The sequence below is a fragment of the Aphelocoma coerulescens genome, chromosome 9 (assembly GCF_041296385.1).
Source record: "Aphelocoma coerulescens isolate FSJ_1873_10779 chromosome 9, UR_Acoe_1.0, whole genome shotgun sequence".
In the NCBI taxonomy this organism is placed as follows: domain Eukaryota; kingdom Metazoa; phylum Chordata; class Aves; order Passeriformes; family Corvidae; genus Aphelocoma; species Aphelocoma coerulescens.
The window spans coordinates 17,346,261-17,361,629 of record NC_091023.1 but is presented as its reverse complement, the minus strand read 5'-3'; the positions used below and the strand labels follow the sequence as shown (position 1 = coordinate 17,361,629).

Sequence of the window (15,369 nt, the reverse complement as noted above, 5' to 3'; positions counted from 1 at the left end):
ACCAGGCTTGTTACCATGCCAGTCTCCATAAGGAAGCTGTGCCAAACTGCAACAGGGCAGCTACAGCCCCCAGCTGCCCATTCCAAGTAGTTGTTTTGTCACTGTAGCCCATTGCTAGGTTTTGTTCCCAGCAGAAACTCACTAGAGACATGAGGTGAAGGCTTGTAGGATTGTTTTCTTTTTTTTAACCTTTATTTAGAAACTAGAATATTCACCAAAATCTACAAGGTTTCTCTGTACAGGTCCCACCAGGTGAAGAACAACACTGAGAGATGTCTGCACATAGCCCCAGCTCACCGTACACATTGCTACGGAGAACAAGAGCTGACCCTACATCCAGGATAAATGTACAGCCCAAAGTACTGTACCTGACATAAATTATGGAGGTATCAATTTGGAAAGTGTTTCTGAACTCACTCCTGTTGGAAGGAGGGAGGGGAGGGAAAAGGAAAGAGTTGTGTGCTGCCAAAGCCAAGTGGGTACCAAAAATGTCCTCAGGACTCTGCCCTGTTGCTCCAGGGACCTGGTGCATTGTACATCCAATTTCACAGTATCACCACCAGCTGAGCCCTGGGCAGCACTGGCTCCTCTTCCTCCTCTTCAAATCTGCATCTCATCTGAGCAGGGTCATGTTGAGTGGTGTGGCTTGGCATGTGGGTGCCCTTTTAGACAGGTTTATGCCCTTTTAAAATTTATTTTCTAACCTGGAGTACTTGGAGTAAATGAAACAGGCCCGTTTCCAAAACGCATTAAGAAAAAGAAAGGGGGAAAAAAAAGGCACTGCACAGGGGAACCTTTGAGGTAGTAATATTTTTTTCCTTTCAATGTCTGGCACCAGAGAGGGAGAAGGGAATAAGGGCATCTGTGCCCATGTTTCACTGTGCATGGTCAGGGCCATGGATGTGGCTGTGTGTGTCCATCCCCTGCAGGGACATCTGGGCATGCCAGCCCTACACAGGGACATCTCTGTGTGCAGAGCCTATGCCTGGGATCACGTGTGTGAACATGTGTGACTTTGCACATTCCTGTGGCTTTGTTCATGCCTGCAGTCAGTGGCTGCAGAGCATCCGTGGTCATTGCATGGCCACGTGTCTCTCTGTTGGGGGGTTTCCATCACAGCAGCCAGCCCAGGGCTCCCCTTGAGAGCTTGTGGCCCTTTCAGCCCAAAGAAAAAAGGCCATGTTCACGACACCATTCCCTGTCACGCTCCTTCATCTCAGCCTGTAGAATAAACACTGCAACAACCCTGAGAGGAGCAGATGTGTGAAACACCAGCCTTCCTTCACTTTGTCCCCTTGGACCCTGCTTCTCATGCCAGAGCAAGACCAATGTCTCCAAACCTACCCTGGAGCATCACAGCTGCAGACAAACCAGGGCTGAACCTGAAGCAGCCACACACAGGGCCTTTGGGGCTGTTGTCCCCTGCAAGGCAAAGCCATGAGGGCAGTTGTGCTGCAAGCAGCGGGTCTCCCCTGGGATGCCCAGGAAGTAGGGTCCCAGAAGTGACAAATCCCTGGGGCACTCCAAGGGGGGCCACCAGTTTTCTCCACCGCTTCCTTTGCTGCAGGCAAGGGCAGCTGGCCTAGTCTCTTTCCTGCCAGGAGGAACAAATCCCTGAGGAATTTCAGCTGGGTGCATTCCTCTTATGTGCAGTAAGGCTGCAGAGGGGCTGGAGAACCAAGCACAGCCCAGGCTGGTGCTGGGAGCCACCGTTGCCTGGGACCCTCTGACAGGGACAAGGACTCCAGTCCCCCGACTGCCAGGCTGAAACCTTAATGGGGACTCAGGGCTGTTGAGGGCCAGCCTCAGAGAAGAGCTCTTTCCCCAGCTACATATGGGGACACAGAGAACTTTGGTGGGGGTGAACCCAATGCACACAGCGTCAATGTTACCAAAAACTTACATGGAGAAGAAATTTGAGATAACAAAATCCCATGATTTTTTAGTCAGGAGGGGCCGATGCACTTAAAATTGGCTGAACTCCCTTGGAGCAGCGTCCCTGGATAGCCAGACCCTGAACACCTCCAAAAAATTCCAGTGCCACATCCCTTCCTGCCTCCCTCCACTGCTCCACTCATGCTGCTGTGGAGGAAGTACCTAAAGCAGAGCACAAACCTCTTTGCCCTCTCTCCATTTTATGCTAGACTTGTCATGTTCTGTTGGGTTTTTTCTCTTTGTCAGCAACCCCCAACCCAGCTGGAGATAAGTGAACCACAATACAGTACAGGAACAAACACTATCACAAACCCTGCCCGCGAGCACAGCATCTCTGCCCTCCTTGCCCCAGAGGGCAGTGCCCCTGAAGGATTCATGTGCCACCAGCAGAGGCTCACCCCACCCCAGAGCAGGGGTCAGTTGTCCCAGCTCCTGCAGGCCTAGCTCTCCAGAGAGACTGAGCTAAAGGACATTGAGTTTTCTTGAGCATGTCAAATTACTGTGGACCAAGTCCCACATTTGAAGCAATTCTGGAGGCAGCAGTTTATGAACCACCAACATACTTCGGTAAAAACATGGCTCCTTGTTCATCTTGCTGTTCTTGTTTTTCACAATGCCAAAAGTTTTGAAGCCCTCATGCCCAACAGGTGATACTTTAAGGACCTCCAAACACATCCCTAGGAAGACGTCGTCAATGGGGTACAGCTCCAGTGTCTCTGAGGTCTTATGCAGCCTCTTGGCCAGGGCTCCATCCATGATGAAGCCCCCACCCCCTGCATAGGGTGGGTAGATGTTTTTGTTGTAGAGGGCACTGGGGATGTAGTACTTGTTCTCCTTCTTACGAATCGGCCTGGCCTTGTAGAGGACATCCCCCACAAAGAGGTCCTCTCCCTCCTTCTTATCCTCCAGGAACTCCAGGATGTTGTTGGGACTCACAAACACATCGTCGTCACCTTTGAAGATGAAGCGAACATTGTCACAGTAGATGTCGAGCCACTTCAGGAAATGGACCTCTTTGAGGGTGAGGTTGAAGAAGCTGTCCAGGAAATCCCACTGCAGGATGTCCCCATAGATGTGGTTCTCATAATCCAGCAGTTTCTGGTAGTTGGCTCTCTCCTCCTCCTTGGAGGCCGTGCCCAGCAAGAACAGCGTCCTGATCCTCTTGCCCTCCACCTCCTTCTCCTGGCCCCAGGTCCTCCGGATGGCCTCACGGCGGTCGTGCTGCGTGATGATGGACTTGACCACAATGAGCAGGTAGACATCCCCGCTGCACTTCTCCGGGTGGTTGATCAGCATGGGGAAGTAGCGGCAGTGCCGATAGAGCAGGAACTGCTGGAAGTTGGGCTCCAGCCCTTTGAACCAATCCACCTTGCTGAAGTTCTGGTTGGCTGAGCAGTTGGTAGTGGTGACATCCCAGGATTTTGTTTGCTTTGCCATCACACTCTCCTCCTTCACAGGAGCTTTCTCCTTCTTGGTCTTCCAGAAAGTGCTGCTGATGGAGAAGGCATTGTCTCTCTTCTGTGATTTCAAGGGCTCTGAAGGGGGAGGTTCTTTTTGTTGCTGGCCCTGCATGAACTGGTTGGGGGCCATTCCGCGCTGCAGCACTGTCACCGTAATGATCAGCAAGAAGGAGAGACAAACTGTTTTGTAGATGGTCTTCTTCCTAAAGGGAAGAGACAAGGGGTTAAAGAAACTACAGGCTGCAAGAGGTTTGTCTACAAAAGCACCTCCTCAAGAGGTCATAAGATGCTCATAATCTGTGTTCCATCACCTTTTGAGGAGTAGAAACCTCATGGGAGGAGCTGCAGGATACCTCCATGTATTCTTCCCAGCTGCATCCTGCTTGTGGGGTGGCTCTGGGGCCACACTTAACTGTAGGGACAGGCACAAGGCATGTGGGGGTGGCTGCAGTGTCATCTGGTAACCCCAGTGCTAGGACCAGGGAAGGGTTCACAGGAAAGATGAAAATGGGCTGCGAGAGAGAGAGAAATCAGGGTGAGAGTTTCAGCAAGGCAGCTGTTTCAGAGGAAAGTCCCAAGGGAAACTGCTGTTTCAGCCATCTGAAAATTGCAGTTTAGGACAAGAGCAGGAGGGAATTATCTCTTCCATGGAAGCCTTAGCTCCAAGACAGACATAATGTCCATGGCCTAGTGTGGCATCATGGGTTACACAGCACTGAGAAACCAGAGCCGGGAAGACCATAAGAGTCAACAGGAAACTGGCACTGCTGTTTCATTTCAAAATGGCACATCAGGACAAAAAAAAAAAAGCCATCTGAGTCAAATTTCAAGGTTCAGTAGGAAAAAGACATCCCTAACCCTACAACCACCTTGGGAACCAGTATTTCTGGGGGCACTCCTGGGCATTTTGGCAACTCTTGGGTCCTGTTGCTTCCTTTGTGGTAATAAGGAGCAGTGGATGCAGGGCAGATTGGATGGGCAGATTTTCTCAGCCTGTGACAAACCAGGTCCCTGCATGTCCAGGGTGTGCAGGGGATGAGTAGATCAAATCTAGTCCTTCCCAGGGCCATCCTGCTGCTTTCCTCTGTTGCAGGCCTGTAGTCCTGGGAAGCTGCTGGCTCATGGGACAAACCCTGTCCTCTTAATGTCAGAAGCACATCCCAGCCTAGGTGACACCCATGGGGACAGCCCTCAGGCCCCTGCTCCCATCAGAGACAGAAAGATCCAGAATCATCTCTAGCAGGCAGATGGCACCTTCACTTCAGGACAGTCCAGAGAAGGAGCTTGGTGCTGAAATCTGAAATATTTAACCCAAGTATTTTCCAGACAGACAAAAAACCCCAAAAAAGCCATGAAACTCTCCTAGACCTGGGGGCTGGATTGTGATCAGAACCACCAGGAAGCTGCTGGAGTTTCAGGCCTCAGACTGCACCAAAACACCTGCTTGGTAGGACACCCCATAGGCCCTCAGGCTCCCTGGGGCAGGGGACAACATTGTGCTCAGGGATTTCACTCACCCTGAAATGCAGGAACCCCCAGATGGGAATCAGGAGCTTTCAGGAGCTCCTATCTCTGGCTTCACCCTGAAGCACAAAGAAGTTTTGAGCCCGATGTTTCCATGGGAAAACTGTGATCACTAGTGTGGACTGTGGGAGCGAGCGTGGAAATAAGTAATTACGGGTAAATGGATAGATATTCCCCATCCGGTTTTATATGTGGCCACTCATCTGAGACTGATGAGGGAGCAGTTCTGATTAGATCTCACCATTCCCTTAACCCTCTCCCGCCTTGCCTGCACAGCTTTGAGCTTATTCTTACAAATCCTTCCGTTCAATACAACTTTACTCCAAGCACAGCCAAGCAATGTTTAAAAGCTCTCATCCATACCCGGCACTGCCACAGAAATAACCCCTGTCACCCCCTGTGTAATAATTCCATTTGCATCAATCCCACCCCACCACAATCTTACACTCCCCACCACACAAGGACAACGAATGATAAAATATCCAGCCTGAGGGATAGCCAAATGTTCCCCAAAAGCCAAAGGGCAGGCAATTACTGATACAATTTTTTAAAATTTGCATAGGTAGGGCTGTCTCTAACTGGCACAGATGACTCCCAGCCTTGGCAGACTCAGCTTAACAGAGAGGAGCTGCATGGGTGCACCGACTCCCATTACTCTCCTTGGGTCCAGACAGAAGACTGACCCAAGGCTGAGGGGAGAACTCCAGCTTTTATTAAGACGTGGAGTGTCGAGTGGCCTGCATATGTTTATAGGTGAGGTGTTGCACAACAGCACAGAAACTTATTCCTTCTCCCTTCAGTTTCCCAGCTCTCACCAGTGCAACTCCTGCTTTGTTATAAGAACCTATTTGGGATTTTTCCTACTGGTCTGACTGCAAACCACGGGACCCCAGCAGGTCCAGCAGGAACCAGGAGCCCCACAGCCACCTCTGCCCTGCAGAAACCCTGACCCTGCACTGCCAGGAAATTGCCGGGGACTGGGAGAACCCTGAGCCACAACTGCAGGCAATTCCCACATCAAGGGTTTGGGGGGCAAAAGAGCAACAGTTGTTCGTGCATCTTTTTGGGTCATGAGTCTTTTTGCTCTGTGGTCTCCTCAGCTGGGAAGTACTTCAGGTACAGGTGTAAAAGTAGCTCCTGCTTTCTGGGGATGCATTGGCAAGGGAGGTGCTTTGGGTTTGTTGCCATTACAGAGAAGTCACCCTGCCAAGCCCCAGGACATTTGGGGCACAGCCCCCAGCCAGTTCCCATAGCAACCCCCGGAACTGGGGACATCCAGCACTGCAGGGTCCAAGGGTGGCAGCCACTGGGGTGGGGCTCCCATCGGTACCAACCACGACTGACTGCCCCAACTGCTGGTGTTGGTGCCATCAAGAGAGCTTTGAAAGGGTGTTAACCTACTCCTTCTCTTCCCTTTTATCCACCAAGGAAACTTCAAAAGCCTTCCTGAGACGTGGCTGCGCCACCAGGCAGTTAAACATAAACTCCTAATTAGAGGTGGGCAGTATCCCTTTCAGGTGTTGATGCTCGAGGGCAGATGAGGCCCCGGGAGACAAGGGCTCTCTACCCCCATCCCACTCACTTTGGATTCACGTGAAAATCTCTTTGATCCGTCAGCGCTGTCTATTTATGTGAATGGGTTTTTTCTGGTCCCTCAATTAGACCCAGTCAATGGAGGTACGGCCAATATAGAATCCCGTCTGTTGGCAGTGCCAAGGATTTGGAGAAGGGATCCTATAAAGGGGCAGATGCTGGGCAGAAAGCACCCAAATGACCCCAGAAATAGCCTGTGCATTAACTGGGTGCAAGCACCAAGTGGGGCCGCAGCTCGCGATGGGGGTGCCCGGAGACGCGTCCCCTCCTCATAAAAGCTGTCTGGTTTAAATACAAGGCGGTAAAAACACCGTTCTGGGGAAGAGAAAAGAGCTGGAACCGGTGTCGCCCCCGCCGAGGGCATCTGCCCCCGGGCTGGCGCTGCCGTGGGACAGGGACCCCACCGGGCAGGGCTGGAAGCCCTGCTCTCCCCGGCCCCACCACAGAAACCAGCCCTTTTCAGGGAAAAGCTGGGAAAGGCATCCCCAGGGATAGGGGCCACCAATCGGCCGCCCCTGCCCGTTGCCCCCATCCTGCCTCCCACCGGGTCGGAGCTCCGGTGCCCAGGATGGAGAGAAATTTCTGTCGGGAGTGGACCCCCAGAGAGCCTTGCCCGGGGTACCGCGGCCAGGGAGACCCCGCCTGGGAGCCCCGCAGAGCCGGGGCGGCAGGAGGGTCGCTCCTGGGGTGGGGGCAGACGGATGGGACAAATGACAAATCCGTCCTTAGTCGCTTCCCCATGCCCACCCTCCCCACCAGAGCTGCCCTTTCCCGGCCAGCCACCCCCGAGGCGACTCTCGAAAGGGACCCGGCGGGAAGGGGAGCTCGCAGTCCCCCGGCTCCGGGCAGGACGCAGTGCCGGGACGGCGGTGCCAGGCAGCGAGAGCGGAGGACACGGGACGGCGGAGGAGGGGACACCGGGACTCGGTAAGGGAGCGGGGCAGGAGCAGGGCTCGGGCTCCGCGCTCTCCGGAGATCACTCACCACTGGAACATGCTGGGAGTGGGACGGGGCGTCCGCTCCGCTGCTGGCCGGGCTGCCCGCGGTCCGGGCGCTTCTCTCTGCGCTCTTCCTCCTCCTCTTCTTTTTTCTTTTTTTCCCCCCCTACTTTTTCTCTTTTCCCTCCCCTCTCTCTCCGAGGTGGAGCCTAGAGATGGATAGCAGAGCAGGTAGGTTAACTCTTGCCCTGCCCCTCCGTCCCGTCCCCCCGCCCGCCCCAGCAGGCAGAGACCTCCCCAGTGCTCCTAGGGCAAGGAGTTTAAAGGTGACACCCCACACGTCCCCCTGAGGACCCTCCCCGCTGCTGATGGGACACTCACCAGGATCTGGGAACTCGGCGGTGTCCTAGCCCAGCTCCTCGTGCACCGTGCCCTTTCTGGGGTGCATTAGCTCTGCCCCAGAGCCTTTAATGCACCTCCTTGGATCCCCACCTCTCCTGTAACCCACCCTTCTCCCACGACCCACATCTCACTCAGGGTGCACACCTTGTCAAGGACCAACAGTCTGCCCAGGACTCCAGTCTCACCAGGCATCCACGCTCTGTCCAGGACTCACACATCTCCTGTGACCCACAGCTCACGGGGGTGTAGGGAGTTCACAGGGAGCTGCTGTAGCAGGAAGGTGCCTGCTCGGCATGCTAGGACCTCTCATGGGTCAAATTTCCAACAACACCACAGGCAGGTGAGGTGTCCTTCCAAACTGTCCCTTTAGTCCTGGTTCAGATGCAGTTTCACCAGTATTCCTGCTACAGCCATATCAGTATGGGACATCCCATTGCCCATTAAGAAGCAGATTTAAGATGCTCCTTTCCTTTTAAATGTATCATTTCAGTTGGGAGGTCTTTCTCAGCCATAAAAATCAGTCCCTGTAATTTCTGATATCTCCCTTTTTTGTCACCCTCCCAACCCCACCAGCTGCTTATGTCCACCATGAAGCCAGGCTGGGAAGCCTGCAGGAAATTTGCAATATTTTCTTTCCTGCCCAGCAGAGATATCCCAGTCCCCTTCTGAACAGTTCCTCTGCATTTTTTGTAAGTGATGAGGGTCAGGGTCTCCTACAGCTCTCACAACCCCCTGGATACACTGAGCTTCTCATGGGAAAGGCTCTTCTTTCCCAGGCTGGACATGCAGAGGGACCCACACAACCTCTGCTACTCAAACAGCACCAAGAAAACCCCAAGTCCAGCTCAGTTTGGAGAGCAAAATTACATTGCTTTCTCCAGATCTGTTTCTCTCTCCTTATCTCAGCTTATCACTTTCCCAGGTGCCCTGCAGCTCTCTGTCCTGGGGGCTGTGAAAGCTCCCCAGGAAACATTGCCCAAACAGGCTGCACCAGCTCTACAGCATCCCATGTGCTCATCACCACTGAAAGTCCCTACATACCTTCCCTGATGCCTTTTTAGCCTACTCCCAGTGTCTATAGGAAAGTTTGTATTTGTTGCACTCATGGCCCCAAGCAAATCATGGCCATGAAATTCACTGAGCATCATCTTGACCAGAACAGGTTGTAAGAAGGACTCGCCTCACCCCTGAAGCACAGGGATGGTAGGTGCATGCCAGCCCATGGCTGGGAATTCACCCCACTCTGCAAAGAGGGGCTCACAGTGAAGAAGGACCCCACTGGAGAATGGCCCTTTCACAAACAGGCACAAAGGGATGCGAACAGGAAAGCCCTGAGAGTGCAACCACCATTAGATCCTTGCAATTTGCCCTGGGACCATGATGGGGACAGAGATGGAAGCATCCGCTCATGGTGAGCTGCAGTAAATCCCAAAACACAGCCCTGGGGTGACTGCTGCCGTTCCAGGGCACCCAGCAGCTGTGGGTGTGTGACAGTCTCCCAGGGCTCTATGGATCCCCTGGCCTCAGCACATCCAGCCTGCAAGCCCAGGGCTGGCTGTGGTGCAGCCTGAGGGCTGTGCTTGCTCCGGCATGGAAGTGGCACTGCTGCAGGGCAAGGAGGCCTCCTGGCAGCCTGGGGCAGGGAGCTCTGCCAGCCCTGCTCCCAGCCTCCCGCCTCTCTGACAGCTGCTTCCGTGCAGGAAAGCTGTAGGGCTGCAAGCACAGGACTTCCCGGATGATTCCATGCTGCTCTGCAGAGTTTTGGCTCAAATAACCCCCTACCTCCCCCTGTGTGGGAAAGATGCACATCCCACTGCATGAGAGCACTGCAGGCCTGGGGTGTGATGGCTGCACAAAGCCTTACCTCTGATATTCATTAAAGACTCAAATCCTGTCAGGTCTGGGGCTCCTGATGCCTGGGATAAGCGCTGTCTTGGGCATCTGTGGCACCGCCAGCTCCTGTTCCAAGGATGAATCTGAAAATGAAGCAGAATTGTTTATGATTTTTTTCATCATTACATAGAAAAGTCTAGGACAAAACTAAGTTTTCACACTCTTCAGATTTGCCCTGGGAAAGCAGAAAGGCAGCAGGAAGAACAAAATGCAACTGAAAGCGTATTTCTTTTAAAACGTCTTACTCCACACACATTCCCTTTGCCTCTTTCCAGCACCCAGCAAGAACAGGTTTTACATGAGCAGCCACAACCACTCTGCTGAGAATGAAACATGAAAAAGAGAAACCTGAATATTTTTGTTCACCCCAGCAGACTCAGCCAGCAGCGTATCCCTGCCATTCCTGCCCAGCCCTGCCTTCAGCAAAGCAGTTGGATCTGTAGCCCTGCCCCTCCTTCTCTGCAGCACCCATCACCTGTATTTCTTAGGTGTGAGCCATTAGACTGAAATTTGGAGGCACCAGGTGCCTTTTTGGCACTGTGAGCAGAGCTGAAGATTTCTGGATAAGTGCTCTTGGGTGGCAGGTGCTGCTTGGGCATGGAAAAGCCGAGTTCCTCTGCCTTGCACAACACCAGTGACATTTGAGGTGTGCCAGGCCACTGCAGCCCTGGGAGAGCTGGCAGGGCACCTGTGAGGAGTAGCACTTGAACACACTGTCTTTGCATTGGATGGGGATGCAGAAGGGAAGACAATGCACAGATCTTCCTGGGTGACACCCAAGTCACAGCCAGGGTGACACCAGCTCCTGCTGGCATCTGGTGGCTCCTGGGACCCATTTGGAGAGAGCCAATCCCTGTGCCACACACTCACCCCCCCACCTGAGCACTATGCCAACTGGTGGCACCACTGGAGATGGGGACGAGCAACGAGCAACCTGTGGGGTCACAAGTCTTTGGAGCTGGCATCAAACAGGGCTCCAGGGCATTGTCTGGGTTAAGGGAAAGGACAAGGACTGGGGTGATGCCCAAGTGGCTCATTTAGATGTTCTCAAAGTGAACAATACTTTTTTTTGTTTCAAGAATCCTCTTTTAATTTCAAAGTGGACCTGAATGAAAATGTTTTTGTTTGTTTTTTTTTTTTAAATAGTATAAAGAAAGAAGTGAGCTTTTTTTATGAAGTTTATGTAATCCCAGAAGACTGGCTAGTGGCAGATTGACCCAGCCAGCATTTTCCCACTGATGGTTTGGAGTTTGTTTCACTGGGGAAAGCTGCACGGGTTTCTTTGATATGGTTCCTTTTTGGGGGATGTGTGTGTTGTTTTCTGATTTATTTTCATTCCAGCAAATTATACATACACAGAAAAAACTCTCACTTCTTCCAGGAACTCTCATACCTCCTGACCACTTGTGCCAACACTGTGGTCCCTAGGCTGGGTTTCCCACACAAGCCAAGGTCCTGTTGCCCTGCAGAGACACACAAACCAGCCCTCTCCTCCCCAAACCTCTGAGTGCCTGGAGCAGGACCAAGGGCTCAGCCTGACCCAAGACCAGCTGCACAGGGTGGCCACACTTTTAGGTTTTTCCTTGTTAAACCACTCACCTGTGGTGTACCCTGGAGCAGGGAGGGAGGTCAAGGCTGCAATGTGTTTGGCTGAGCCAGACTCGCACCACATCAAGACTCTGCACACACTCAGGAGCAAACATCCTGGATGTGATAGGGAATGTTCCTTTCTCCTTCCACATTTGTTTTCTAAGCACTTTTCATGATGCTGCGGTAAAGAGCAACCCTGTGGACTCGCCCATCACCGCGGCTCTCATGTGGGATGCTGGGAGCTGTGATCAGTCCCAGGGAAGGTCCCCCAGGCAGTTGGGATTAGTTATTAACCTGATTTATTGCTGCATCTTGGAAGGTGAAGCAGACGTCATGGACTGACCAGTCTGACGTGGGACACCAGGAAAGACCTCCACCCCCACAGAAAGCTGCCTCTGCTTGCCCACGTTAACAGGGCCATAAACCAGACCCCGGGTGGGGGTGAGTTATTTTACTCATTAACCCCAGTGCCCCGGGGCTGTTTCCATCCCAGTGCTTCTGCCAGACTGGGACCATGCTGGCTCCCAGGATGCAGGAGGAGGTTTTCTGCCTTCCCAAAGCTGGCTGCTCCATTCCACTCCATCAGCCTCAGCATCTCACACACTGAAACACTGGGGACTGCCGAAACACCTTTAGCCACAGCTGAAGGCCACACCCACTGTCCTGCCTAGAATCAAACACTCTGGGATTTGCATGATTTCTTCTAAAAATAGGGCAGAAGTGTAAACTGCTTTGCAGGGTGATAGCTGGGCCAGCCCCCATTGCTCCGGGGTCCCCAGGCTACTGTTGCCCTTTGCAGACACAACTGTGGGATGCAACTGGGGCTGGCAGGGAAGCGCTCTCCTGGTCATTGTGCCAAGAGCCACAGGAGCAGGGCAGGGGAAAGCACTCTGCAAATCTGCATGAGCAAACCCCAGGCCCAGACCCACCCAAGAGTTTGTGTCCTTGGGCTGCCCCTTCCCCATTTTCCCCAGTGAAAAGGCCCCCTCCAGCCTCGGGACTGCTGCCCAGTGAGGATAGTGCCTTCTCTTCCCACAGGATTTAAACCCCTGGGACACCTGGGTCTCCTGGGGAGCCCTGTGTGGCTGTGCTGTTGCTTTAAAGCAGCAGCTGGCTCCAGCTGTGACTGCAAGTAACCCTCACCGCAGCCTTGCCCAGGCCTTTTATGCATTTTCCAGTGGTTCCAGAGGCGCTTGGCGGCAGCGTGCAGGGGAAACCGGACTCACTCACTGCTGGCAAGCAAGGATGGGAGGGGAAAGGGAAAACATTTCCCTTCCCAGAGGAACAGGGGGAGCCCAATGCTGTGGCTTGGGCAGCGGGCACAGAGGGGGCAGGCTCTGGGGCTGCGTCTGCACGTGGTGCAAACAGCCTGAGGCTGGGCACATCAAGCCACAGGCCCTGGCTTGTCTCTCCCAGCCCAGTGTGCCCCGGCAAGAAGTGCTGACCCCAGCGTGCCTCAGTTTCCCTTGTGCAGAAAGCCCCAGAGTCTGGGTTTTTCCTGAGAACCTGTGGTAGGATGGCATCCAGGCACTGAAAAAAACAAACCCATGAGGACATGAGATGGAAAAAGCTTAGGAGATGTGAATGTGGGATTTGAGGAGGGAGACACTCTCATGCTGCCCAAAGCCAGAAAGGAAGGAGAAGGATGGGGTGAATGGCCTTGGGAAGAGAAAGACTTGTCCTGATGCTGAAGGACTATCACTTCCACCCTGGACCCTCCAAAGAGGTGGAGGAGAGGAAACCAGGAGTGTTGGGAAAGCAGTGTCATGCCAACAGTGAAATCAGGAGCCCTACCCACAGAGATGCTCCTGCCCATCGCAGGGACCATGGGCCTGTCCTGCCCAGCCCTTGCCACCCTGACTGTTCTGCCATGCCAGCTATGGGCACAGCCTAAAGGTAAAGCGCTGGGTGGGCATCAGCCCATGGAGGCACTCTCCCAGCTCCAGCCTGGGAAGAGCCGGGCTCAGGGTACCAGCACAGCCCTGGGAAGCTGTGCTGCCTGGGGACTGGCATGGACCCAGAAGCCATGAGCTGCATGGAGACGTGTTTTCCATTGGGCAGGGGAGCACTCACGACGTCTCTCATGAGTCAGATGGAAAGGGCGGCTCAGGAATCACCTGAGCCCGGCGGCTGCCTGCCCACGGCCCCTCTCCAGCCCAAGTGGAAAAACGTACAGCCCCATACATGCCTGCTGAAACCCCGAGCCCTGGCCGGGCCCCCTCCCAGGCTGGCAGATGCAGAAATGCTCACATTAGCCTTTTTTGGCCAAATTGGTTTAGGAGAGAGGCAGAGACAACTCAGACATCCCTGGATCTGTGGCTCTGCACAGCATTAATCATCACGCTGCTGCTGCTCATCGCCAAAACCTGGGCTCTGCTACAGCCACTGGTGGATCTGTCTCCAGCAAGAGATGGAGAGAGGGAGAAGGAGGGCATGTGGAGTGCAGACTTCCCCTCTTTGGCTGGGGCTACTGGACTGAAGCCATGGCAAAGCTCCCTGCTTCTGCATGCGCACTAAGGGAGGGCAGCACCCGCAGTGTCACCCCTGGGCAGGCACCTGCTGGGCACAGGGGATGACCCTTGCATGGGCACTGCTCCCCAGCCCAGCTCAAGGAGCTGGTGGGAGAGGTGACAACAGCAATTTGCTAGCCTGGGAGTAGTTGAGACATAAGAGAGCCCTCCGGAGAGGAGAAGAGAGTCGGCACACCCAGACGCATTCCTGAGGTTTGGTTTCCATGGTGGGATGTTCACCCGACGGTGAAGTCATTCTATGCTGTGGGCTGAGATGGCCAGTGAGTTAATGCATGGATCCAGCTCCTTCCCTGATTCACAGCAGGCGCAGCCACAGCCCTGTGCCATCCATTGGGCTGTTCTTATGTGGCTCTGGCATTTCCAGTGTCTTCATGCAGGGAGGCTCCAGACACCACTGCGTTGATCCCTGCCTCACCATGGGAAACCAGCTCCTGCACAGGGTGGAGGACAAACTGATGGCTCTCCTGGGTTCTTCCAGCCCATTTGTATCATCACACTGTGCTCCCATGTTTTACTTTCCCTTCATCCTCCTGCTGTCACTGGTGACAACAGGACAGAAATGCACCACCCTAAGAGGTCATTCCTGCAAGGCCAAAGCTTTGAGGATCTGCCCAACACTAGAGAGAGGTGAGGAAGGATAGAGAACTGGGCAGCATGGAAGGAGCAGGATGGAAAGCCCATTAGTCCTCTGGTCGAGGTAGCAGGGACACTCCCTGGCACAGGCAGCTCACGGTGCCAACACCAAGCACGTGGCTGCAGGGTTCAGCAATGGGGCTCCACAGATCAACAAAGCAGAGGTGTGGTGGGTGAACCGGCCCTGAAATGTCAGCCAGTAAGTTGATAGGATTACTCCCAGCCTCTGGGGTGCTTTTCTGCAGGTCTGGAGGCACAGGGATGTGGCCGGGCTGCCCAGAGCCAGCAGCTGCCCTCCCCATTTGCTCACTGGTCAGACCGTCTGCTTTTGGGCTGTGGCTATTTGTGCTAAAGGGAAATCTTAGTGTGACTTTTCATCAAAGATCAACTCCCTCACAGTCCAGTCAGCTAAATCCCCATCAAAAAGCGTATCTCTTTAGGATGCATCTCCTGATCAACCACCACTGCAGCGCTTTCTGCACACCCTCTGCACCAGTGGCCCCCTCCTGCTCTCCCCAGCAGCTGTGGGCTCCAGGACAGGGGAAAGCTGAACCCCAAGGGGCTTCTACTCTTCTCTTGCTGGTGTCTTACATGAGCATATGATGCCTCCAGAAGACAGTAGGACATGCCTAATCCTCAGACACATCATGGGGGACCTCTCTGGGTGGTGACACCACCATGTGCAAAGCTGTTTACTTTTGAGATAAAACCTGACCTTCCCACACATGCCTGTGTTCAATTTAAACCAGAAAACCCTCCCTGCTTCTCATCTCACATGCAGCCAGGCACAGAGGTCCTAATTGGGACCACCAGGAAGCCACTCTCCCTTTGGGACTGCTATGAGCAATGTTGCCTGCTCCAGGAAGTGAC

At 53.7% G+C, this 15,369-nt stretch overlaps 1 protein-coding gene across 2 annotated transcripts; it reads right to left on the bottom strand.

The window, feature by feature from the left end:
- Window positions 1-155: 155 nt before the first annotated feature.
- Window positions 156-9,807, bottom strand: B3GNT7 (UDP-GlcNAc:betaGal beta-1,3-N-acetylglucosaminyltransferase 7). Of its 2 annotated transcripts, none has more exons than XM_069024473.1 (3): window positions 9,717-9,807; window positions 7,497-7,659; window positions 156-3,598 (listed from the first exon to the last, which is right to left on the bottom strand). In XM_069024473.1, exons 1-3 carry the CDS (start codon window positions 9,727-9,729, stop codon window positions 2,398-2,400), a joined length of 1,377 nt encoding a protein of 458 aa, XP_068880574.1. In that variant the 5' UTR covers window positions 9,730-9,807; the 3' UTR covers window positions 156-2,397. The 2 variants fall into 2 exon arrangements, with proteins under 2 accessions (XP_068880574.1, XP_068880575.1); XM_069024474.1 differs by lacking the exon at window positions 9,717-9,807 and adding an exon at window positions 3,707-3,907 and having other exon boundaries at window positions 7,497-7,585.
- Window positions 9,808-15,369: the final 5,562 nt, after the last annotated feature.

What these genes read in the sequence shown, in the direction of transcription:
- B3GNT7 (XM_069024473.1), bottom strand. An exon ending in ACTCCCAGCATGTTCCAGTG is followed by an intron (nt 3,599 to 7,496) that starts GTGAGTGATCTC and finishes TCTTCCCTTTAG; the next exon opens with GAAGAAGACCATCTACAAAA.